The 26,136-nt window shown below is 42.4% G+C and overlaps 1 protein-coding gene across 1 annotated transcript in view; it reads left to right on the plus strand.

The window, feature by feature from the left end:
- LOC310951185 (plexin-A1-like) overlaps positions 1–26,136 on the plus strand; it is a 264,511-nt gene that overhangs the window by 232,080 nt on the left and 6,295 nt on the right. Inside the window, exons 20-29 of the mRNA XM_083919308.1 lie at positions 4,116–4,258; positions 8,137–8,234; positions 10,102–10,260; positions 11,345–11,411; positions 17,047–17,193; positions 18,056–18,215; positions 18,830–18,933; positions 19,028–19,124; positions 22,565–22,755; positions 25,828–25,997. Coding sequence (XP_083775434.1) covers positions 4,116–4,258; positions 8,137–8,234; positions 10,102–10,260; positions 11,345–11,411; positions 17,047–17,193; positions 18,056–18,215; positions 18,830–18,933; positions 19,028–19,124; positions 22,565–22,755; positions 25,828–25,997 — 1,336 coding nt within the window. The remainder of the gene's footprint in view (positions 1–4,115; positions 4,259–8,136; positions 8,235–10,101; positions 10,261–11,344; positions 11,412–17,046; positions 17,194–18,055; positions 18,216–18,829; positions 18,934–19,027; positions 19,125–22,564; positions 22,756–25,827; positions 25,998–26,136) is intronic.

Here is a 26,136-nt window from a genome sequence, read left to right on the forward strand (position 1 = left end):
AGCAGCAGAGCGTACTGTACGGTTCGATCATGTCTTGGATGCAGGAAGGGTCTGAGCCGTTTGCAGCACGGTAAGCGAGTACCAGTAACTTTAATCGGATTCAAGTCACCATCGAGCTAGTGCAGGGTGCGGAGGAGCGGTATAGTGTTGGATATCTGGGGTAGATTGAAGACCAGCCGGTCTGCTGCATTCTGGATGAGCATCAGAGGTCAGATCGAACATGCATGCAGACCAGCCACAAGGGAGCTGCAGTAGTTTAGACTCAAGATGACAAGTGCCTGGACCAAAATCTCACCTTGGATGATGAACAGCGACTAATGTGGAGGAGCATGAATCTTCAGGATACAGTATTGTGAACTAGTCTAAAAATACGGCACTGGCTATGAAACTGATTGGGCTGTGTGTGCAGTCCTGAGTGAGTGTACAACTATACAAGATGAGAAAGTGGGTTGACACAACTTTTAACTTTGTAGCCTCAAAGCACCTTTTTAATAGATTTAAGTGATTTAAGTGTGTGGAACTCTACCTGAGGTATGGACGCCATCCTTCCAAAAGATTTCCCCCTCATTTGCGGTTTTGATGACAGTGATGGAGAGCATTGTCTTACGAGAGAGAGAGAGAGAGAGAGAGAGAGAGAGAGAGAGAGAGAGAGAGAGAGAGAGAGAGAGAGAGAGAGAGAGAGAGAGAGAGAGAGAGAGAGAGAGAGAGAGAGAGAGAGAGAGAGAGAGAGAGAGAGAGAGAGAGAGAGGAGAGAGAGAGAGAGAGAGAGAGAGAGAGAGAGAGAGAGAGAGAGAGAGAGAGAGAGAGAGAGAGAGAGAGAGAGAGAGAGAGAGAGAGAGAGAGAGAGGCAGGCCATGTGAGGTCAAAGTAACGAGGGGCTTGTTTTCAGAGAAATGAGAGAGAAACATTTGGACAAGAGACGGACTGGGCTGAGAGGGAGCTGATGAGGTCTGAGTTTTAGTAGCAGATTGTAGATGACTGATGTAGGGACAGTCCGGGTGTTTACACTCGATACAATGACACAGGCACACACACAGAGCCATAGCACATGATTATAATATGATTACACTAGAGTCATGTCACAGAGTCAGAGCTCTATCCACCAGAGAGTAGCCTTTTGTCCGACAAAAAAGTGCTGCAGTTTCAGGGTGACCAGCACGTTTTCGGACATTTTCAAGAAAAAAACACTAATAAAAAACGTGCTCTTTCCTCAAAGAGAAACCACACAGAATTTGATTCCATAGAAATAAAAGTACTCAGTTTTCCAGGAAATGAAGCATGGCCTTATTCCCACCCCGCCCCGCCCCGCCTGCCGTACTCCCAGCTGGCCTATAGAGACGAGACAGTGTGCGTGGGCGGAGGAACAGATGAAGTGGGCGGACTGCCGTGTGTGTGTGTGTGTGTGTGTGTGTGTGTGTGTGTGTGTGTGTGTGTGTGTGTGTGTGTGTGTGTGTGTGTGTGTGTGTGTGTGTGTGTGTGTGTGTGTGTGTGTGTGTGTGTGTGTGTGTGTGTGTGTGTGTGTGTGTGTGTGTGTGTGTGTGTGTGAGGTTGGTTTTGCTCTAAGTGTCTTGAGGGGAAGAGACAGGGGATGTTTGGTTCAGTCATCCGTGAGAAGCAGACTACACAATAATATCCATCCTAGCCTATTAGTAGTCATGGATGATTAGTTACACATTAGAAACGACAACTGCTGACTGGCAAGTGTCACTTTTTGGATCAGGGGAGGTAATGTATATGTGTTTGAGACGCTATGTGATCCTATAAAAGCAAACAAAGTATACAAGTGGTCTTCCAAATGTATTCATGGGCGAAGCATTGTTTACACGCTAATATGAGTACACTCAGCGCTGTGGCTTTCAACACTCCACTTCACAGACTTTGTGTGGATTGAGGTCTATTCTTTGTGTATTCAAATTTGACACACATGAGGATTTTCCCCAAGAAGGACCTATAAGGACACACTCACACTGTCCATCCCTACCGTGCCCCGTGCCCTGTGCTTTAGGGTACTTGTCCCCCCCTCCAGGCCCGTTTGTACTCACATTGCCTGGGCCTCGGCGAATGCTTCTTGCTGTCCATACGTCATCACGCCGTAACACGTCACACGCATTGATTTACGTCATCGCGATGCGTCGCTCTGTTTACAAATCTTTCCATAGACCTCGGAGTTTCTGTGCGTCTTGTCGACTGTTTTTTAATATTTTCATCGACCAAATCTGCAGTAAACACTCCACCTCCGCATCACACCAACGTGAACCTTTTCACCGCCATTGTTTTAAATGTCCGCGCATGGTCGCTCCTTCTTTTTTCTATGTCCCAACTGGCGCACATAAAATGACGTCAGAGTAGGCCTCGTATTCGTGCTTGTACATGTGCAAACGTGCTTTACAAAAGCCCACCTCTCCCAAACGGTCCGTGGACGGCAAGCGTGCCGCAGCTAGGTGCGGTCCGGTTGCACTCACACTGGTCAAACGAACTAGACTTGGGCACGGTATGGATGGACAGTGAGAGTGGGCCCTTAGTCTCTTTTCTAAACTACTGTATGTTTGAGGTGTCTTGATGTATTCTTTTAACAGACCTTCCAGCCAATCAGAAGCCATAATTATGCTAGTTCTGTCTGAAATATTGCCTGGTCCTTTTCTACAGAACAAGTGACCATGTTAGTGTCCTCTCATCGCCACCTTTCTCCTCTTCTTTACTTCTTCTCAGCTCTGACCTTTACCTGCTGCTCTTTTGCTCTTCTCTCTTTTTGTCCTAATCCTTCCCCCCTGTAGTGGCCATTCCTCACATCTTTGCCTCCTGGTCTTTCTTTCCTCCTTCTCCTCTCTTCTTTTATTTCTACTTTCTTCTCTTTATCTTCTTTGCTTCCTCTCCTCTCCATCTCTCTCGTGGACCAAACAGTCCAATAACAGCTGGGAGAAACTATGCATGAAAACTCATCCGTCGCTCTCTTAATAATTATCCACTCATGCAATTAATTGACTTTCCATTTCCAGGAACTTTGTTTTCTGTCTCCTGGTTCTCTCTCTCTCCTCAAGCTAGCTTCCCCTTTTTATTTCATTATGTTCAGGCTTTTTTTTTTTTTGGGACAAGCAAAGATTGAATGTGTTGGGGCTCAGATGCCAAGAAGGAAACTCAGTTCCCTTCATTTTTCAGCCCTGTCTTTTTTCTCTAAGAGTTATCATCAGGATGTACGTGTGTGCCAGAATTTCTAAGTTAGACACAAAATTGTAGAGAAATCAGACTGCTGTTCTATCAACAACACATTATACCCACATAATCCCATGTCCTTTACTGAAAATAAGTGAACTGCAGATTCTGGATCTGTTATTCTTTAATGTCTACCTATCCCTGTATTCCCTCATGCTTCCTTCTGTCTTGTCTGTGCTTTAGATCTCATTTATTGCCTTTGCGGGCCTATTTCCTCATCATAGCTGAGCATCATGTAATTACTGAATTACCCTCCAACCTGTGCTTTTCATAAAACAATGAAATTGAGATTACCAGTGATACAGATTGATAGCATCACATCGGCAGAACGTGTCACTTTTCTAATTCAATAAAGGAAGTCTTTGCTGGCAAGGAAGTGCTTCCTGTGTCACTGGGTGTATCCTGCACTTCTGATGAACTGGTCATGACACATTTGGGCTCGGTCCTCTAACACTTACCCTTACATTGCGAGACCAAATGCAATTGCTTTTTCTTCTGAACCCCATCCTGCATTTTCACATGGTCCAACATAGCTAATAAACTTTGATCTATTCCTCCATTTCGGACTCTGATGTCCCATTCCCTCAAAGGTCAGCCCTCTCAAGACTATTTGCTAAAAACAGTGTGAATTCCTGTCCCAGAGTTCACCAGAGTCAACTCTACACGCCATTTTAAATGCTAGCGTGGCAATAAACTGCAGTACAGTTGAGAGTGTGCGCACAGGGCTTTTCGACAAATTATGGAAATTACAAATTATCACATGATTTAAATCACAAGGCAGTACTCAACATCATTACACAACCTGATATGATGTTCAGTAGCACTGGTGTTAATACTGTACATTCTAAACTAACTCAAAAAGGTGATTGACCATCTCTTATGTCACATTTGTGCATTTTTTGTAGCTTTTGCCGAGCTTCAGACAGACATCCACGAGCTGACCCAGGAGCTGGACGGAGCTGGGATTCCCTTCCTGGACTATCGGATTTACGCAATGAGGGTCCTGTTCCCAGGCATTGAGGACCACCCTGTGCTCAAGGAGATGGAGGTACGGGTCAGTACACCACCAACCCAGCTTGAAACTAAACAAACTCACCATAAATAATCAATTCAAATTGTACCAAGAACTAAGCCTTTAGCACTAAAAAACTAACTGATTTGGATTGGCTCTACTGCTTAATACCCTCGTAGCCATTATCCCATCACAGGTTTTATCAAAGACAAGACTCTTTAAGTCTGAGCGCTGAGGCATGGGGAACTCCAGACATGTTTTACCTAAAAGCAATCATAACCTATTTTTTGCCTCAATAAATGGATGCAGATGAGCTTTCGAATGCCTTATTATCATCATTAGCACGATCTCATAGGGCGGACACTCACCATATTCTCTCGATGTTGGGAAGTCGGGTTTTAAAGTGAGGATTGAAATACAAGAAGATAAAGAGATAAAAAAAAAAAAAGAGTGCAGAGCAGAAATGAAGCAAAAGATGAAGGGAAAGAGGATTAGAGCCAAGAGGGAGAAATAAGATCCAGGGTAACTGGGGTTCTTACTTGCATTATACATCACTGTTCAGTTATTAATTAAGCCGGTACACGGGACCACCTTGCCAGCGCAGCTGAATGGAGACGGCGCACCCGATTTATAAAGACATTTCACCGCTGAGACCAAGAGAAGTACAATTAATAGTGTGTCAACATAAACTACTCTCCTCCAAAGCAAGAAACCAAGTTTGTAATCAGGAGTATCATTAAGATGTGGAATCTGCCGCCGCTCCATTGACTATGATTGGGGCGCTGACTTTTTGGAGTCAAGGAATAATTTGTTTGACCTTTTATAGCTTCATTTAATCGCTCTAATCCAGAAAGTGGATTTATATTCCTAGAAGATGAAAAAACACACCCTCTGGGCGGTCGCATAGCTGCCATGTCTCCGTTTTTTGACTCATTCTAAGTGATTCATCCTCTTTTGTTTGTGGCTTGAAGGAACAGTAGTGTAGTTATTACTTGAATAAAAAAGAAAAAAAGCCTGTTGTGGCTTCCAGCAGAGACTATAAACTAATATAAAACTACTAGTATAGGTAAAACTACTGTTAATGCAAAATCAAAAATAATACAGTCTTTACCAGGAATGCAGCAGGAATGGGAGTTCACATTTTCTCTCCTAGTTTACAGCTTTTCAAATGATGTGGCATAATTTAACAGCGTTTTATTATTGGATTTGGTCAGGGTTAAGCTTTCAAAAGTTATAAATAACACAGGCTAAAACGTTTAATTAACTTCTGCGGTCGGCTTTTATCGTCTGAGACACTGAAACCCTTCAGTTTTTAACTTGTAGCCAAATTGATTTTCACAACCTGTAGATACAACCGGAAAATTCGATTAGCAGCAGAATATGAAATGTGGCTTAAACGTGTGAAACAAGCGCAGCCTGCTTTTAACATGTTTCTACTACGTCTGGATAGTAAAGGTGATTCAAATTGGTATGAAGTTTAACAGGCAGCCTTCTGCATTTAATTTGAATTTGTCTCATTTGTAAGGATCCATTTATAGTATTGAACCTAAATGAAACCTTTTGTAAGAGATATCGATCTGCAGCCTCTTGACAGGTCAAAATTAAACCATACACACAGTGACAAAACACAAAAACCACAAGGAGACAAGAGTCTTTCTTTATGAAAGTAAGTCATGCATAGTGTCTCCCACGAACATGTCCAGCAAGTCAGCGAAAGAGGACATAAAATATCTAATTTTCTCCTTTTTTGGCATTTTTTGGCACATCAAAATAAGGACTAGAAACATGACAGTGTGGGTTAGATGTCCTCTGATACAAATGCAGTCCACCTTTAATTTGAGGTGTCGGTACTTATGTCTAGACTTCCTTCCCCTTTCTTCTGTATTTCCCCCAGGGGTTGCCGCTGTAATCCAATGGCCTGTGTAAACCAATGCTCCTAGCTTTATTGCTCTGTGTGACTGCTCTCTTCCCTAAGCTAGACAGTCACACTACACACTATGCTCTCTCTCTCTCTCACACACACACACACACACACACACACACACACACACAATACATGCCGTACATGTACACACACACACCGTCTTTCAGATAGCTGGATGTACCCTTCTTAATGTTCTCTTTGAAATTCGGTAAAGACTCTGCTTGCTCAGAGGTACATGCATCTCTTTTCTCTATTTCTTCCTCTCACTCTCTCTTTTCAGACACGCGCACACACACACACGCACACAAACACACACACACACACGCACACACACACACGTACACGTTACTCTCACTATCCACCCTGGAGGCCAGAGAATCTCATTTAGCACTTTAGAGAGAGGCCCAGACACTTTATTATAGCACATCGGAAGAAGAAAGAATAGATGTTACAGTGGTGCAAAAGGATGACAATAGAGAGAGAGAGAGAGAGGTGGAAATGATGTGAGTGTGTCTATTTGTTAGTGGGACACGCAAAGACAAAGAGCAGGATAAATTATAATGGGAGAAAGACCAATGATGTGAAACCGTCAACAATAAGTGCGAGGGAGAGAATTAGAGCGGCAAGTAAGACAGAGGGAGCGAGCGAGCGAGTGAGCGACAGAGAGGCGCCTTCAGGGGGTTTAGTGTGTTGTTGATGAGTAGTGACAGGTGCCAGCCAGTGGAACAAGCAGGGTGCACCTCTGTCACCATGCCCGACACACACACACAAGCCTGCCGTGCCCCGGATGCTTCTTTCCTCCTCTCTCCATCTCTTCTTCCCTTCTCTGTTTGACAGAGGAATCCCTCTCATGCTGGCTTGGTCCAGGCCAGTGTGATTAGACTCCGGCGTTTTATCTGTTCAAGGATCTTTCTCAAAATGTCTAGAGTCCTCAGTGACAGCGGGCGTTGAAGCATTATTAAAAGATTTGGTGAAGGGCTTTCAAGTAATATAACTGATTCAGCAAAGTGGTGAAAGGGACTGAAGGATCAAAATATTCTTTAAGACCCGAGCTATTATTATGAGATATTGACGTACTTTATTATAAAAGTCTAATAAGAAAGAATAACTGACTGGAAATTAAAATTTAACGTCAAACAAAGACAATGTATGAGTACACAGACAGAAGGGTGCATGATCAACTTGGTCAGGACTTAAATTCTTGTTTTATCGATATGCCAAATTCTTGTCAATCAGTCTGCTGTTTAAAAATCCATCTCAATATATATATGTATATATATAGATATATATATATCCATCCACGTTGCTGTGTTCGATTATCACACAAATGAGTTCCCTTCTAGTGCGTTTCCTAGTCCGTGTCAACTCCACACACACACACCACAAATTTGATGCTAACGCTAGCTGTTGTGGCTAAACCGGTTCTGTGACCAACGTTTGCTAGTGCATATCCGCTGCATGACGATATTTATCGTATCCCGGTTCCTGGGCGATGTCAAACCATGTTCTGTCCTTTATTTGGTTGTTGAGATAATCTGTGGAATTTGCGTATTTTGTGTTGAGAAATCAAATTGATGAGATGTTCCTACATTTTAGCAGCAAGCTAGCTACGACCTGAACCCTGATAGCGGTTGGAACTAAGGATTTTTTTGGTCAAACATATATGCCCGCAGACGGAAATCCGTTGAAATCGTGGTCCAAATGACTATATTTTCCCTCGGCACAATTGTTCCACCAGAGTGTGCAAGCATTCATAACAATCCAAAAAAATAGTTTTAATAAATTAATGTGCAATTGTTTTTGGACAAAATTCTGTGCTTGGTGTAAAATGGCTGTTAGGGTGAGTTCTTTGGGAAAAACTGAGTTTTTTTTCAAAAATGCAAACAAAAACAAAAAACCTGCTCAATAAAGAACAGAAATGTTTACAGAAAATGGCTCTACACTGCCCTCAGGGACTCTAACTGTAACTCATCTGTCTGTCTTTATTCAGGTCCAGGCCAATGTTGAGAAGGCACTGACTCTGTTTGGCCAGCTGCTGACTAAGAAGCACTTCCTGTTGACGTTCATACGAACCCTGGAGGCACAGAGGTAGATATCTGTTTTTCTTTCTTTCTTTCTTTGTTGTTCACATAGTAATGTCTAAGAAACCCACTAGAGTTACTGAACTGTGGAAGAGAATTCAAGAAGAACGGACCAAGATCAAACCAGAGCAGTGTGAGGAACTAGTGATGTCCTGTGGGCGCAGATGTGCTGAAGTCATTCTAAGCATGTCCTCTACGCTTCCTGTTCATTTTTTAATCCTATAGCCCGAAGAAAACATTGTGTAAATCTTCTCTTCTGACACAATGGTTGCTGTTACACATGGACATAAAAGGTGAATGAGAAAAGCGTATCCAAACTTTTGACTGATACTCCAGATCTCATGTTTATGTAAATCACCTGAATGTTAATCAGCTGAAAACAACAGCAGCCTGCTACAGTTAAAACACGCAGACCTCCAGTGTAACAGTCCAGATGCATCAGCCGTAATGTACAAACAATGTCCAGGTGTGTACTTAAAATGCTAATTGTTTGTTACATATATTTTACATATTGTATTCCTTGCATCCAGGCGCATTATGTACACATCAGGTAGTTTTACGCTGCCTGCAGGCATCACGATCATGTCATCCATTGACATGAATATTAAGTAGCTATGTGGAACATGCAGTCCCTTCACTGATGTCCACGCCCCCAAAACAGCCTAATTAAGCCTTTAGAGTTTATCATGGAGATGAACATAGCTTATAAACTTTTGGCCAACAAAAAACATTTCAACTTGCCTTTCAGGGCTTCCATATTGACATGTACATTTTTGTTTTTCTTGATGAAATGAGAGGCGACTGTTTGTTCAAAATAACAATGGCTCATAAAGAGGTTAGCTTAAATTGGTAGCATAGGTATAGCATTGGTAGCATTGGTTTTATCAACACTGGACTCTTTTTCACTGAGAGAACAGAACGACACTGTTGGGTATGTTTGAAATCACGTTCCCAGTCAGTTTGCAATGATGCCTTCCCAGGTGGTTCTGTGAAACAAACCATCGGACCCGTCAGGTTAGCATTTCCCTACACGGTATCTTCCCTGGTGGTCTAGTGGTTAGGATTCGCCGGTTCGAGTCCCTGTGTGGACCATGAATGGAGCGCGGACTGGTGGCTGGAGAGGGGCCAGTTCATCTCCTGGGCACTGCAGAGGTGCTGTTGAGCAAGGCACCGAAACCCCAACTGCTCGGGGCGCCGGTCCACTGGCTCTGACATCTCTCCATTAATTGCATGTATATAGGTCCTGTTTGGGCATGTGTGTGTATTTCGGGCCTGTGTGTGTGTGTGACATGAATAATAGTTTCCCATTGCGGGATTAATAAAGTAATTTTTCTTCTTCAACAAACCATTTGACCCATCAGGTTAGCATTTACCTACAAGGTATCTACAGCCATTTGAATAGGATCATGTAAATGCAGTGTGTCCTATGCTCAATGCTTCATTTAAAACGCATCTGTTTCATTGTGTGTTTATTTTTTAAATTCTGGTTACTGGGTTTTAGACCAAAGAAAATGTTCTTATAAGAATGAAATATTTGTTTGTGTTTGGAAAGTGTGCTTTCATCATCTGTTTACATTTTTCCAAATATGGCAATTAAAAGGTTGTGCCGCACTTTGATGAGCACAGAGACGGTAAATTGATAGAGTTAATAAAAACATTTAGCAGCTTAAATTAGCCAAAAGCACTTAGCGAAATAGTTCATAGCAAAACAGAGCTAGACCTCGTTTTATGAAGAATTAATTGTGCATTAATATTTTAAGGAGCTGTTAAGAGGTTACATATGTATTTCAGATGGGAATCCACAAAAGCCATGAAAAGCTTTGTGAAATATTAATATTGAAAGTTATTATAATAGCATTTCAATACATTTACAGGTCATTCTCAATGCGGGACCGAGGCAACGTGGCGTCTCTGATCATGACAGCCCTGCAGGGGGAGATGGAGTACGCCACCGGGGTCCTGAAACAGCTGCTGTCTGACCTGATAGACAGAAACCTGGAGAGCAAGAACCATCCCAAGCTGCTGCTCAGGAGGTGAGGGAGGTGTGGAGAGATGTGGTGCAAATACTGTAAAACACCACACAGGAATTATGTGGAATCAGCTAATCTTTTCCCTTTCACTTGTAATGTAATGTAAATGAATTTGAATTAGTCTCTCTTCAGACGCATTTCAGGACGCATAACGTGAGCTGTTCTCCGTGGAAGACTTTTGACTTGGGATGGGTTGAATTATATACTGCAGCGTTCATTAAACTCGTCAAATTAGCTTTCCAAAGAAACTATATTATACTATAAACTATATTGTTCTGAGACTCTTCTTTTTCGTGGTTTGAAGATTACAAACATTATGTAAACTGTGTGTCTCTACTACACGTTGAGTTCACTATTAATGAATATTTAATTGGGTTTAAACTGGAGTTGGGAAGATGAATCCGAGCACCCAACACAAAATTATTTAAGCTGCAGAACAGACATGCGCGATTTAATGACGTGTTCACTTTTTCTGTTTCCTCTACTTTTTTGCCTGTTTTTCTAAAAACAAAAACTTTTAACTCTTGAGGCCTGTGGAAATTCATCGAATGTAACTTCTCACAGCGTGTGTCTGGTTTAATTTCCATGTATCAAGGAGGTTCAATGTAGCAGTTTCATTCATTCATTCATTCATTCATCTATCTTCAACGGCTTGTCCCTGTCGGGGTCGCTGGAGCCGATCCCAGCTGACATCGGGCGTGAGGCGGGGTACACCCTGGACAGGATGCCAGTCTATCACAGGGCACATAGAGACGAACAGAGACAGACAACCATTCACACATACGGGCAATTTTTAGAGTCATCAATTAACCTAACACGTGCACGTCTTTGGACTGTGGGAGGAATATAGGATTCTTCAATAAAGATCAACAACAGGCCCTCGCCGGGATTCGAGTCAGGAACTGCTGACCACCACACCACCGTGTCGCCCCTCTAAAGTAGCAGTTCGTTTAAATCCATTCTCTAGAAATGAACGACCGCTTCTCAACTCACTTCTAACTAAGCACGACGTACATCTTCCCAAAATAAGTCATAGGAATTTATGGACTCTTTTGTTAATGTCCCCTATTTTCCCTCTGTGTGTCAGGACGGAGTCTGTCGCTGAGAAGATGCTGACAAACTGGTTCACGTTCCTCTTGTACAAGTTCCTCAAGGTAAGCCAGACGACTCAATCTGTCTGCTGTCCACACAAAGGAAGATCACTATAAATATAGATTTTTAATAATTGTCTAACTCAAATAGACGGCCTCGCCAAAACTGTTACATCACTGATGAATGATATCAATGGGATCACTTTAAGAGTGATTTGATGGATGATAGGAGCATGTTTTCTTGTTATTATTCATATTCTCAATAATAAGAATAGTTAATTATACTTAATCGAGTGCTTCGTAAATGTTTTATCTGTTTTTATGCAAGCTAAATATGGGGAAACACAAAAATGCAGGAGACGAGGGACAGTGAAGATACACACGTTGTAGTTATCATTAGTAGTCCTCAGTGTGGACGGCCCTTGATAGTTATCATCTAAAGTGGGTTTACCTGTATATTGGGCAATGTTTTTGAATGCATTTTCATTGCCTGGGTGTTAGATGCTTTTATTAAAGGCCCCTGACTCATATTATTTCCCTGTGTTAATTTATTTCACTGTGTTTATTAAATGGGCTTTTCCTTTTTCCGCCGCATATTTTCTCGCCCTTACCAGTGCCGTATACAAACAGTAGATCATCAAAGCCTCGCAGCAGCCTCCCCTCTGCTGTTTTAATGTCTGTTTTAGTCCACAGATCCTCTCCACTCTCATAATTTCACTCTTGTAGCCGACAAGTCCTCCTCACTGATCTTTATGTCGTTCTTTTAGCTCACATCTTCTCTCCCTCTGATCTGCCTTTCATCTGTTGTCATTATTCCGCTGTCAGTCTCCTCTTTGCCTTAAGGTTATTTGCCTCAACAGGGGGTGCGATGTCGTGCACACTGTCCTCACACCCCCCCCCCCCCCCCTTTCCCTCATCATGGCCGTCTCTCGTCTGCTCGTTTCTCATTTTTACAGAGCCTGGGTAAATAAAGCACATGCTTTTACGGGAAAAATATGGAAAAGATGGCATTAAACTGGATTTAATTCTCTCGTTTTTTCATTATTCTGTCGTCTACATAGCATTATTACAGTGTACGCGTTCATTTTGTGCTTAAAATGCACTAAAACGGTTACTTAAACCCTGTTAACGTTTCCTTTTCTTGAACTAGACAATAATAGCTCCACAATGTCCCTGTGCATTGCTTATCCCTCTCTGTGCACGGCAAGCAACATCATTATATCCCTGAAGTGTAAATAGCAGGATACAATTAGGGAGTCTTAATGAAGCCACTGTATGGTGTAAAGGCAAATTTCGTAGACAAGCGTGCAGCGGCAGAGCAAGGAAGGTGAATGCCAAAGCGCGAGCATAAAAGCATGATGTATGCTCGCTCCGTCTCGTTAGCAGCTGCCCACTTAATTGGCCCAGATGCTAACGAGGTCCCCCGTTATCGGCAGCGGAACGAAGAAGGGGAAGAGTGAGGGGAATGGTCGGTGGCGGAGAGGGAAGAAGAAAAGAAGAACGGTAGGGGGCATGACAATTAGGAGTTAAGAAGAGGAGAGGGAAAGAAGGGAGAGGCAGGAAGGTGAGGAAGAAGAAAGTAGGAGATAAAGGGGGTAGGAGGTGTACTCAAGTAATGATGGGATGAAATGATGTCGTAGAAAGTCCAGGAAGTAAAAAAGAAACAATCCCAGCATCACTTTAGCTGTGTGTTGTTGTTGTTGTTGTTGTTGTTGTTGTTTTTGTCATTGGGAACATTGGGAACATGCGTTTGTAAGTAGCCAGATGTGGTTGCTCTGTGCTGGTCAAATGTGAGAGGAGTGAAAGAGATGAAGGAGGAGGCAGAGTGATGAACAGAGTGGATAGATGAGCGAAAAGGAGAACTCGTAGTCACAGCAGTAGTAGTCTGAGATCCTAAAGTCTCCAAAGATACCAAATAGCTTTGTCACAGGTTGCAAATGCCACAGGTTGGTGACCGAGCAAATCGGCATTTTTACTTTGCAATCGTTCTGTGGACAAAAGAACCAATCCTCGATCCCTCCTTTTCCATGCCTGTGCACCGGCGACACCAGTTTTCAGGCTGTACGTCCGTCCCTCTGTCCCGTTCTTGTGAACACATACCTCAGGAACCTCTGGAAGCCCATTTGGACTCGAGGACTATGAGGAACTGACTACATTTTAGAGGTCAAAGTGACCTCACAATGTTAATCCTGACCTTTCTCACAAATGTCACGGTAACATTTCACGTCCAAAATGTCACAGGTCAACTTCACTGTGACATCATAATGTTTCTGTCCATTATTTATCACCATTACCGAGGAACAGACGGGCAGGATTTGATCGGATACTGAATCGGTGACACTAATCTTGTGTGATGCCGGGTTAAAGACGGGTTTGAAATATGCATGTTTCATAAAAAAAAATAGTGGCAATAGGAGGCCACAGAAACAAGAGCAGAAGACAAGACTTACATTATCACTTCAAGATACAGTGAACTTCCTAGCAAACTGTGTAACCCAGCTCCTGAGGGACACATCCGTCTCTTTAGCTGCTAAATGCTCCACTATGTTCACCAGCTGAGATTAAGATATTCCTTTATTAGTGACACAAAAGGGAATTTGCCACAGCAGCAAAGTGGTTAGTAAACATCAATAGGAAACAATAAATTCTCCATAAATATAGAAAAATATGAGCAATATAAACAGGGAAATATAAAATATAAGAGTAACAGCAACAGTATATACATTTTTTTGAATTCACACTAAGGCACAGATGAAAAATATGACTATTACTAAAAAAAACATTACTATCACTATTACACATTGTGATTGAAATCCACCTGAGCTAATTCAATTCAATTCAATTCAGTTTTATTTATAGTGCCAAATCATAAGAAAAGTTCTCTCAGGACACTTTACAAACTAGGTAAAGACCACACTCTAATAATAATAATAATAATAATATAATACATAGACCAAACAATTCCTAAGTATTTCACACTGAAGTGAACACAGCTAGGACACATGGCACATATCACACAGATGATTTTTAGAGCATTTTGCCCAAAACGACGCTCTGAGAGCTTTGTAGGCTGGAAGAATGAGCTGACAGAAGCTATGAAGCCCTATAGAGCAGAGTCAGATCAGAATCATCTGTTGGGTGTGATTGTTAAAATTGTAATGTTGATTATATAAAGTGAAAACTAGAAGAAGTTTTGTGACATCCTCGGGGGTCCCAAGCCCCAGGTTGGGACACCATTCATTTTATTTTTTTCTAACCTTAAAGGTTTTTATATCATCAAACAGAAGTTCTGTTTTTATTCACTGTTTCTCAACAAAAACTCGTAAAACGTTTGTAAAGCTGACGGTGCTACTAGTGGTCAGAGACTCCACGATAAAAGGATGACAGTCCTATACATGTATCACATTATATTATACATTCATAGACAGAATTAAAAGTAGCTACATGAAGAACATGTTTTATGTGCAAAGGTAAAAAAAGATAGGTGAAGAAATAGAGAAGAGACTGAATCAACAGCACGGGGTTGAGGATGGTTAAGGAGTGTGTGTGTGTGTGTGTGTGTGTGTGTGTGTGTGTGTGTGTGTGTGTGTGTGTGTGTGTGTGTGTGTGTGTGTGTGTGTGTGTGTGTGTGTGTGTGTGTGTGTGTGTGTGTGTGTGTGTGTGTGTGTGTGTGTGTGTGTGTGTGTGTGTGTGTGTGTGTGTGTGTGTGTGTGTGTGTGTGTGTGTGTGTACGTGTGCCTGTGCCTGTGCGCGTGTGTGTTAGAAAGAAAAAGCAAGTGGTTGAGTGTGCTTGAAGGTGAGACTGATAAATTTGTACTTTCCCCTGTTCTCATCTAGACCTCATACATCTCCAACACACAGACACACACATACACACACACACACACACACACACACACACACACAGTCTGAAGTATCTGAGCACTGCTCGGTTGATCATTAAGCTCTCTGAGTAGTTGGCTGTGATGTGTCCTCTCTCTCTCTCTCCCCTCTAAACTACCGCTACTCCAGTCAGGAGTGTTTTCCCTGGGCCCAAGTGATGACTAATGACACTATTGATTGGCAAGTGTCTTTAATGGAGCAGAGAGTGGGGAACATATTTCTAACATCTGTGTCTGGTTGCATAAGTTCTGAGATTTAGACAACGGGAGAGAGCTGAGATTTATATAACGTGTATTTAGGTCAGAGGGAGAAAGAGAAAGGAAGAGATCACTTCCGGTTGATTCAGGCGATGCATGTGTCGCACCGCTATATGCAAAAAGGCCTTTTTGAGTGTGCGCATCTGCATCTCACAGGCTGGATTCGGACCCCCAACATCAGCCCGATCATTCCATATCTGCCTTTTGAAGATAATAATAAGATCAGAAGGTTCTGACAAACATGATAACGCTGTTGCGTCAGTTTCGTGCGAGCACTGTTTCACTCGGCAATGTAAAGGAGGGAGACGGAGGAGATGGATGAAAAGTTATGATGTGTGGGAGGGTTCTGGGAATGTTCATGAGATGGATCAGTCAGTAAAATCAGTGCCGCCATTTTATTGACATATAAGGAGGTTGAGATAAAAGCCAGGTCAGTCTGAGAGAAACATGCTACTAACTTTTTTAAGATATTATTTTGTCTCTGTTTACAGAAATAAACAGCTCAAAATCATTCAGTAACTGACGATATTGGTCTATTTAAAGTCCCCCTCAGTTAAAACAATAACAATCTTCTTACCCGTCCTACAGTTGGATGTTGTATGTGCTAATATTAGATGATATTTGACACAAGAAAGATGTTTTCACATGTATCTGCTGAGAGTGGAAAGTTTCTCTGTGCTCACTGAAAAAATCCAAATTGTAGGGGCGGGCCTCCGAGCATGATTTGTGACATCACAACTAGTTTCTGACTGGGAGTGGACCTGCAGTAATGAAGGAGACGTGTGTGTTAGCAGGAAAACTTTAGAGGTTAACAACAATTGCATATTCATAGAATCTGGAATTTAATGAGGTAAAGGAGAGGATGCCTTTTTATGGATTTTAATGGAGAAATTCTACCTTTTATTGTATAAAACAAACACACTGTTTGTGTATGTCTTGATGTACAGGATGTCTGGAGGGGTATTTAATGAATATGTCCTCACATACAACCTTCTTCTTGCGGGATAAATGCACACTTGCAAAAAAGTTTTTCCTTCAACCGACTCTCTGAGTTCAGCAGCTAAAATCCCTTCACTTCTCAGCTCCTCATTACTTCCCGGCTCCACACACGTCAAAACAGTCCGCTATTAGACCTCATTTAACGACACTCTGTGCCAAATCAGATGGACTGCGGCCGGGCTTATAGTATTTACATCTGTAGTCTCGGTAAATTCCACACTAAATTGAAAAATCTGACACTAATTTGCCACAGCCTCAGATATCCCCCAGAGCTGTCACGATGGCAGATATAAATGCCTTTATGAACCGACTTTGAGTTGAAAAACTGTGTTATTAAGTGCATGGATACACTGTATTTTAACCCTTCTTGGAGGCCGTGAAAAGAAAAGAAAAGGAAAAACCACCTTACAAAATGATTTCCTCTAATCTTTGCTTTTCATCTAACCGAACACTTTTCCCTTCAGAACTAAAAATATTTATATGAAAGAATCGGAGAAAAGAAAATCACTCTTTGGCTGAACTGCTGGCAACTTCCCTCTTTCTGTGTGCTCCCTCACCAGGAGTGTGCCGGGGAGCCTCTGTTCATGCTTTACTGTGCCATCAAGCAGCAGATGGAGAAGGGACCCATAGACGCCATCACAGGAGAAGCCCGCTACTCCCTCAGTGAGGACAAGCTCATCAGGCAACAGATTGACTACAAAACACTGGTCAGTAAACTTATTGTGTCTTCAGGCTTGTCTGCTTCGGTCGGAATCACTTGACGAGTTGTTAAGCTTTAGTCACATTGGACAATGACGGTTATAAAGCAAGCTCTAACTAACCAGCAGCTGAAATGTGGCGGCCACCATTTGCTTAATTGGTCGGCTGAGGGGAAGGAGTCCATCCAGGGTAAACGCAGCTCTTCAGCGTCAGTTGTGTTGGGAAGGAGAACATGATGTCGCCGTATACTCGCCCAAGTGATAATCACACTCTCTCCAAAAAAAGCCCTTCAGGTTCAGATTGGATACAGACAGACCTACTTGTCGGCAGGATCTGCAACAGTTTTTGTGATCTGCACCCATGTGCAAATGCTATTATGGCCCCAAACAAACTGAACATAGGGGCGACACGGTGGGCTGGTGGTTTGCATCGCCTCACAGCGAGAGGGTTCAAATCTGGGCTGAGGCCCTTCTGTGTGGAGTTTGCATGTTCTCCCCCTGTCTGCATGGGTTCTCTCCGGATTCTCAGGTTTCCTCCAACAGTCCAAAGACATGCAGGTGTTAGGTTAATTGATGACTCTAAATTGCCCGTAGGTGTGAATGTGAGTGTGAATGTCTGTCTCTGTTTATCTCTATGTGCCCTGTGATAGACTAGCTTCCTGTCCAGGGTTGACCCCGCCTCACGCCCGATGTCAGCTGGGATCGGCTCCAGCCCCCCTGTTCACACCGATAGGGACAAGCGGTTGAAGATGAATGACTGAAACTGAACGCACTAGGAAAATGTCCAGGAAAATGTACACGAAACATTTCACTAACTAAATTCCTTGTGTCTGTGTCCATTTCCCTCTGTCGCCACCTGTTTTTCCGCCAGACGTTGCACTGTGTAAACCCAGAGAACGAGAGCGCCCAGGAGGTCACGGTCAAGTGTCTGAACTGTGACACCATCACTCAGGTCAAAGAGAAGCTGCTCGATGCCGTGTACAAGGGCAGCCCTTACTCACAAAGGCCCAAGGCTTCTGACATGGACCTGGGTAAGACTCGCAGTGCTGCTTGTGCATGCATATTCTGTATATACTGTATGTGCACAGGTGTAAATACTGGCTAAGATGTGATCCAGAGGAGTACTAACATGAACTGTTGCATGCTGTGGATTTGTCTTCAACACTTCACATTACTACTACTCTCGACCTCAAATTACAACCTCAGAACTTGTGCTTATGTATGTTTTAACAGAGGGGCATTACCTATTGAAGTGCAATTGACATTTGTTTTGTTCGAGAAGAACTTGATTTATATGAAAAATGTCAAACAACTGAAGCTGCAGTGAATATTCAGACTGGTACCAGAATCAATTAATAGTTTAAATTAACCTGCATTACCATACAATGTTTTTGGCTGCTAACATTCATATCACTCTTCACTCATTTTCATCTCCTACAAAGAATATAAGTGTAAATTTGGAGTCATGTTTGTATCCATCTGGTGAATGTATATCCAGATTTGTACTCTCCCTTTAGCTCAACTCAAGGAACATGATTTGCATTCACAGCAAACTGAGTTTATGTCTGACCTAATGAAACATACACATCCATACTCAGAGTGCAGCACTGCATTTGCTCTAAACCTCTGTTCCCTCCTCCTGAAGAGTGGCGTCAAGGACGGATGGCCAGAATCATCCTGCAAGATGAAGACGTCACAACCAAAATCGACAACGACTGGAAAAGACTCAACACGCTGGCTCACTATCAGGTACACAGGCACACGAAACACGCAGGACGAAGAGTCAACACCTACAGTAGCCTGGATCCATGCAGTGAATATTTTGGTGTGTTTTGGTGCGCAGGTGACAGATGGCTCAGTGATCGCCCTGGTGCCAAAGCAGAACTCTGCCTATAACATCTCCAACTCCTCCACCTTCACCAAGAGCCTCAGCAGATACGGTACAGCTCCCATTCTCCTCTTGACTCGACCCAATTTAAATCCTTCTATCACTGATTCCCATCCCTCTAACTGCCTTACCCTCCCAACACACACACACACACACACACACACACACACACACCCTCAACACACCCTCTCACTCCTTCTCTTTGTTTATCATGGCCATGATTGGGCTCCATTCTTCATGAACAGAAATCCTTTCCATCCATCTATCCAGGCCAAGGCTATTCCACGGCTATTTCCAAGCAGCCCGTAAATGACAGGCATTAAAGTAGACACCTCGATCCCCAGCTGACGGAGTGAAAGCAGGAGAGAGAGAGAGAGAGAGAGAGAGAGAGAGAGAGAGAGAGAGAGTACCTTGCAGTCAGTGATAGACACAGGCCCGGCATCAATATGGTATACTTCACTAGATCATTAAACTATTTAGAAGATACATTACTTTGTAGTGGAAGACTGAGAGCTTGTGTGATACAAAATGGGCAGTGACCTTCAGGCGTGCATGGCTGTTATCATCGCAACATTAAGACTCACAGCAGCCGGGATTTACTCTAAAAATACCCATGAAAACACTTTTTGAGGGCAGCGTTTTTGCCCTTGTTTTACTGTTGAGAAAAGCAGGAAAACTGGAAGAGAGAGGAAGATATGGCATTCGATAAAAGATGATTGGCTAGAAGCAAGTCATTCGGAATCATGTTGCAGTTATACATTATGCACTTTAACCACTAGACTACCGGGTGTCCCCAAAATAGAGTTCATCAGATTTCTTTATCCTTTAAGGGCAGATTGTGATCCCAATTTTGGTACCTAACAATAGCAAGAGAGTGAGACCTCTGCTTGTTTTAACCTAGTCATCAAACACAGTGGATGTGGTCTTTAGCAAAGTGGAAAATGTCCGACATTGTTGTGACTAATTGACTCACCAGGGAGGTCGGGAAAATGACAGTTAGTGTGTTAAGGTGACTCTTTTCACCTGTCTCCCAAATATATGGAGAATTTTTTACCCCTTCGAACTTGGCAATAGAAATGGTCCACCAGTGCCTACATTGGTATTTTTGCTTATTCTGATGTCATTTTTTGGAGTGTTTTCTAATGCCTTATATCCCCAATTATAGCAATAATGATTAATAAGAGTTTTTAAAATGTGTACAAGAAGTAATACAAAAAGCAGGTATGTTTTTCAATTAAGATACCACACAAAACACATTGATTCAAAAGATTTTAAAATAAAAGGCATAAAGAAAACACTTTCTTATGCTCCATAAGGTATTTGAACTAAAGATATTTATTAGGTTTAATAAATTGGGTTCAAAAGCATTTTGATAGTTTTATCTGCAACTGCACTGGGTGTCACGTAAGGTGACGACATCATCATGAATGTTCATCATGACTACAGGAGAGACAGAATCCTTTACTTTATGCTGCAGAATGAATGCTCTAGATATTATACTTTTTATTTTTATGATCTTGTAGACAGGAAAATCTCCCACGGCCATTAGAGGGTTAGTACTCTGGAGCCCCGCAATTTGCACTGGACGCCACTTAACGTGATGATGTCATTGCTAGCGTACAGCGTGATGAAGTGAAAGACATGAGCCTTAGATTTCTGTTGCAATGCAAATGAATGCTATAGCTTTAATATACAGTATATCAGAGCATCCTGTAAACAACGACCTGCTGCGGCCATTACGGGGTTAGTACGCTGGCACTGTCGCAAGTTTTCAGTCCATTTATTACTGGACGTCATGTACTGTGATGGCATCATCAAAAGCGTACAACATGATGACCTGGAAGACCAAAACCGTAGCTTTCTGCTACCAAAGAATGAATGCTCTAGCTTTAATGGTTTTTTATTTAGATACTTTGATACATGATCACATAAATGACCATATCCATTTTTAAAGGGTTAAACCTGGAATGATATGTTTTTGGTCCATTGGGGGGCAGCAGAAACAAGCTGACACATTATCATAAGGCAAATGTGTTTTATGGTTGCCTATTTACACATCTGGGAGATATGGAGCAACATTAGCATTTATTGTGCTAAGTGGTGTCTCTGTCCACTTGATAATAAATATTAACCACAAACTTTCCTCTCTGGGCTTCCATAGTTTTGCTCTCCACCAACTCCTCATAAATATATCTTGCTGCTTGGCTGGTAAATGTTCCGCTATGTTCACTTGATGTTTTTGTCCGTTATACACAGCTGATTTTAGAGCTTTTTTTGCCGAAAACAGTTGACGAGAGCAGTGAGACTGAACCAAAACAGTTACGTTGCAAGCTGTAAAGCAAGAATAAGATCATCGATAATGATAAGATAACCCTCTACGGACTCGTGTGTGTCAGTGACCAGAAGTCATCATGGGATTCAGTGCTGACATAGAAATACTGGTTATAGCCACTCTCACAACAAATACCTAAGGTTTTATAGTAAGAAATTGGAGGTGACTTGAATAAGAAAAGGGAAAGATCTGAATAAATGCATCACATAACACCTACACCGTAAGAGTACTGGACTAGTGGACAGAAATGTAGTTAGAGGAAAATTACATTTCTAAAATCAAAGGTTTGCTTTTTAGGAATCACCTCACCCTGCTAAAATACAGAGCTGCAGCTATTTTGTTTCACAGAGAATAAAAAGGAAAAAAAGGGGTTTGCGTGTTCACATTTGTGTTGTGGTTTAATTTTGATCATGTGGGTGTGTGCGCTCGTTCTTGGATGTGTGCGTGTGGGAGGGTGTGTTTATGAGCACGGGTAAATGTTGGCCGTGATGGGTTTGGAATCAAAGCCACTCAGCGCCCTGCCGGCTACAGCATCAACAGCACCAGGCACCACCCCACTCACCCTCATTCACTTCTCTACGCCGTATTCTCCCATTACTCTGCATTTCACCCCTCTCTCTCCTGACCTTTTTGTGCCTCTCCGTCCATTTAGCCCACCCACCCGCCTTTTCCTATCTCCTCTCCATCCTTTCACCAAACATACAGGTACTGCACCACCTCCATTGTTCGTTCCATATGCCTTCTTCCTGAGAAGTCAGGAGATAGTCATTTACCCCTCCCCTGTGCACAACACATCCACACTCGTGGTTGCTTTCCCTCTCCCCCATCCTAAATGGAACAGTCATAGATATGCATCTCCTTGCTTCGCTCTAATCAACTTTGACACTCATGCCATGAATAATGAAACAGACATGGATGATGGAGAGTAAGGGAGGGGGAGTGTGAGTCTATAAAAAGAGAGACACTCTTGGAGGAATATTGGTGCATTAGTTTACTTACCTGTCAGGTAATAAGAATCTTCAGTGAGGAGGAGAAGAATGATGGGCGTGTGTTTTTTTTAATAATAAAATCAGCCCTTTTCTGTTTACTGAATTACGATGTTTCGAACAGAAGCCGACATAATTCTTTCAGGTAATCCTATTTTCTGTTCCTTGCTTTAGAGAGTATGCTGAGGACAGCCAGTAGTCCAGACAGCCTACGATCCCGAACACCCATGATCACCCCTGACCTGGAGAGTGGAACCAAATTGTGGCATCTGGTGAAGAACCACGACCACTCCGACCAGAGGGAAGGTGACCGGGGCAGCAAGATGGTCTCTGAGATCTACCTGACCAGGCTGCTAGCTACAAAAGTAAGACACGGAGGACTAACTACACACCACAGCTTCAAAAGTGAATTCAGTCAGGCTGAAAAAAAACTCTCATACTCCACTAAGAACCATCATGGAAATGTAAAACGTATCACTAAATCTCAGACTGATGGAATATGTTCAGCATTATCATCTCTTTAAGGCAAAGGGATCCACCTCACATATTTAATGGTGGAGGAAGCTACCAGTAGAGAGAGTCTGTAGGTCATTGAGGAGTCTTAAAATGTTTTAAGTCCAAGGCACCTCTATATCGGGTAAAGTTATATACATTTTACATGTATCTCTTTGGCAGAGGCTTTTATCCAAATGAGGTACAATCCGAGGCGCAGTAGATCAAGGAGACGCGTCATGACTTTCAGTTCCAAGTGCTACAAGGTTGCAGGTGCATGAAGTGACACATAATTGTAAAGACTATGAGAGAGGTGTTTTTTTTTCTAGAGAGAGAAAGCTCTTGTTAAGTGAGTAGGTACTCTCGAAAGAGTACCCTCGAATGGAGTACGGTAACTTGATCAGACAACCAAGGGAGCACACAGGAGAAGAGTTTAGATTGGAGTTAATTTGCATATTGTAATGAATGAGGTAGTTGGGATGTGGGTTTCGTGCCAGAGAGGGGTTGGAACCGCATTCACATCCCCTTGTGAGGTTCAGTGTCTTGCCCAAGGACACTTCGACATGCGGACCAGAGGAGCCCGGGATCTAACCACCGTTCTTCCAAGTGGGGGACAACCTGTTCTACCAGAGTAGAAAATGTTGGTAGGAGAGCAACAAGTTAGAGGACTGGTTAAAAAAAATTAGAGAATAAAGTATTAATACTTGATTTATTGTGAAATGCTGTTTATTTTTAATTGTTCAGAATTTGATAGAATATCAGCTGTGGCTATACCTCTGCTGTACTAGCATGTTTTTTAAATAACCAAGGCACTTCAACAAAAACCTTTATTCGGTAAAAAAATTTGAGAACAATAACCATAGTGTCGGAAGAGAATATTTAAACAATGTTTTCTTAGGGCTATAGGATTCAAAAAATGAATAGGAAGTGTAGAGGCCACAGCTTTGAATGACTTCAGCACATCTGCGCCCACAGGACATCACTAGTTTCTCACACTGCTCTGGTTTGATCTTGGACCATATTCTTCTTGCAGTCTCTTCCACAGTCCGGTAACTTTAGTGGGTTTCTTAGAAACTACTTTGTTGCCAAGGATTTCCCAGAGATTCTCTATATCAGGGGTAGGCAATTCCGGTCCTGGAGGGCCACTGTCCTGCATGTTTTAGGTTTCTCCCTACCCTAACAGACTTGAGTTTAACAATGATCAAACTGTGACAAGCATCAGCTGCTTGATAACGAGCAGAGCATTAGAAACAGGTGTGTTAGAGCAGGGAGAAACCTAAAACATGCACGACAGTGGCCCTCCAGGACAGGAATTGCCCACTCCTGCTCTATGGGGTTTAGATCTGGACTCTTAGCTCTTCTTCTTAGCTTAAAGAAACTGCTTAACGTGTTTTGCAGTGTGGCATTTTCATGTGGTAGTTTATATTCTCAACCAAGGATGACGCTTCATCATTTTTAAGATATAACTAACCAAATTAGTTCCAAATGTGAGACAGCAACCGTTGTACACACACAAACACACACTAGGATAAACAGCCTCATCATAATTCCCTCTGTCTTGGATCCCTGAAGTATCCAGCTGTTCTTCCTCTTCTTACGCCTTCAGTGTCTCTCGGTTCGTTGTCTCCTCTCTAATTGTAAAAGGGGGGTGGACCTATAGCAGTGGGCAGCAGTTACAAGTGAGTTGGCTTTTCAATTTCCAGTGGTAATAAGAAAAAAAACAGCCTAATAAAAGGCGGGCGTGTGGTGCGGAGTGCAGGGGGGTGTCAGGAGACATGCCATTTGTTGAGGGAGTGAAGATTTGGACATGCATTAAAAGAAAAACAGAGAGGCAAATGCATTAGAGGAGCTCATCTTGTCCTTGTCTCTCCATCGCTGTCTTTCTGCCTCTATCTGTCTGCTCGGGCGTCTCGTCTATGCAGATCTCAGTACTCTGATCCGCGCCTGGGACAGAATTCATTCCTGTTCCATTTCGCAAAGGCTGACTAAATACGATCCCCAAACATTTCCTCGGTAATAGATTCTGCCAGATGGAGAAGTCTGGGAAACAAATGTGTTGTTAGGGAAAATTAATTTAGCTACATTTGATGTAATTATGTTGAAGCATTGTCATTGGAGGAATGCGGCATCCAAATCCGAGAGCTGAGGTTCCTGTTTGTGATTCCGCAGAGCTCAGTAGGCAGAGCGAGGCAGTCACGGAGCCTGAGGTATCACTGCGATTCCCCTCTGGGGCCATTCATACTAGAAATGCACACACTTACTGTATGGCCCATTCAAGTGCTAGGGATGCAAGTGGCTGGAAATAATACACTTTATTTTCTCCCACCGCACAGTGAAACCGTGTTTATTGTCATTCTCTGCCTTCCCTCTGACACTTCATAGGATGTTCTTCTTCTCATCTGGTTAGCAGGTAGGATTTAAGCTGAAGTATATGCGATTTGAGAGGTGTTTTTGAGGGTGTTTGGGTTCATCAAGAGTGCCAGCACAAAAATGCACAACACACGAATGGCCAAAATCAGTAAAAGTAATAAAACAGGACAATAAACCCTCTAAAAACGGTGGTCAGAGACAAACTACCTGCAAATGACTTGTTAGACATGAGATTCCTGGTCCTACTTTTATGTAACAATTTAAGACATTCGATCATTTTAAACCCCTAATGTGTACACAACAAACAATTACAATAAATTGTAATTGGTGTTACATACAAGTGTGATAAAGACCATGTCATGCTGTTTATAAACCTTGCTGTTTTGCCGTTTTCCACTTGAATTTAGGGTTCAACGTGTAATTTATTCATCAGGAAGAAATCATAAAATTAAAGTTCTCCCATCCAATACATTCCTATAACAATAAACTAAATTCCATATAAAGATAGTCATTCAAACAACATCATAAAAACAAAATATATTTTGTTTTCTCTCTATCCTCGTCCTTCCATTCAGGGAACGCTACAGAAGTTCGTAGATGACCTGTTTGAGACCATCTTCAGCACTGCCCACAGAGGCAGCGCGCTGCCGCTGGCCATCAAGTACATGTTTGATTTCTTGGACGAGCAGGCCGACAAGCACTCCATCACAGACTATGACGTGCGACATACCTGGAAGAGCAACTGGTAAGTTAGAGAGTTACATTACACCGAATGGCAGTGTTATTGGAGCTGGATACTGTTCCAAGATGGCACCCCATTCAGTCCAATGGAAATTTCACCTTCAACACTGAGATCTCCATTTTTGGCCCTCATGACACTCTCT

Source organism: Echiichthys vipera (assembly GCF_963691815.1).
Source record: "Echiichthys vipera genome assembly, chromosome: 9".
NCBI lineage: Eukaryota > Metazoa > Chordata > Actinopteri > Perciformes > Trachinidae > Echiichthys > Echiichthys vipera.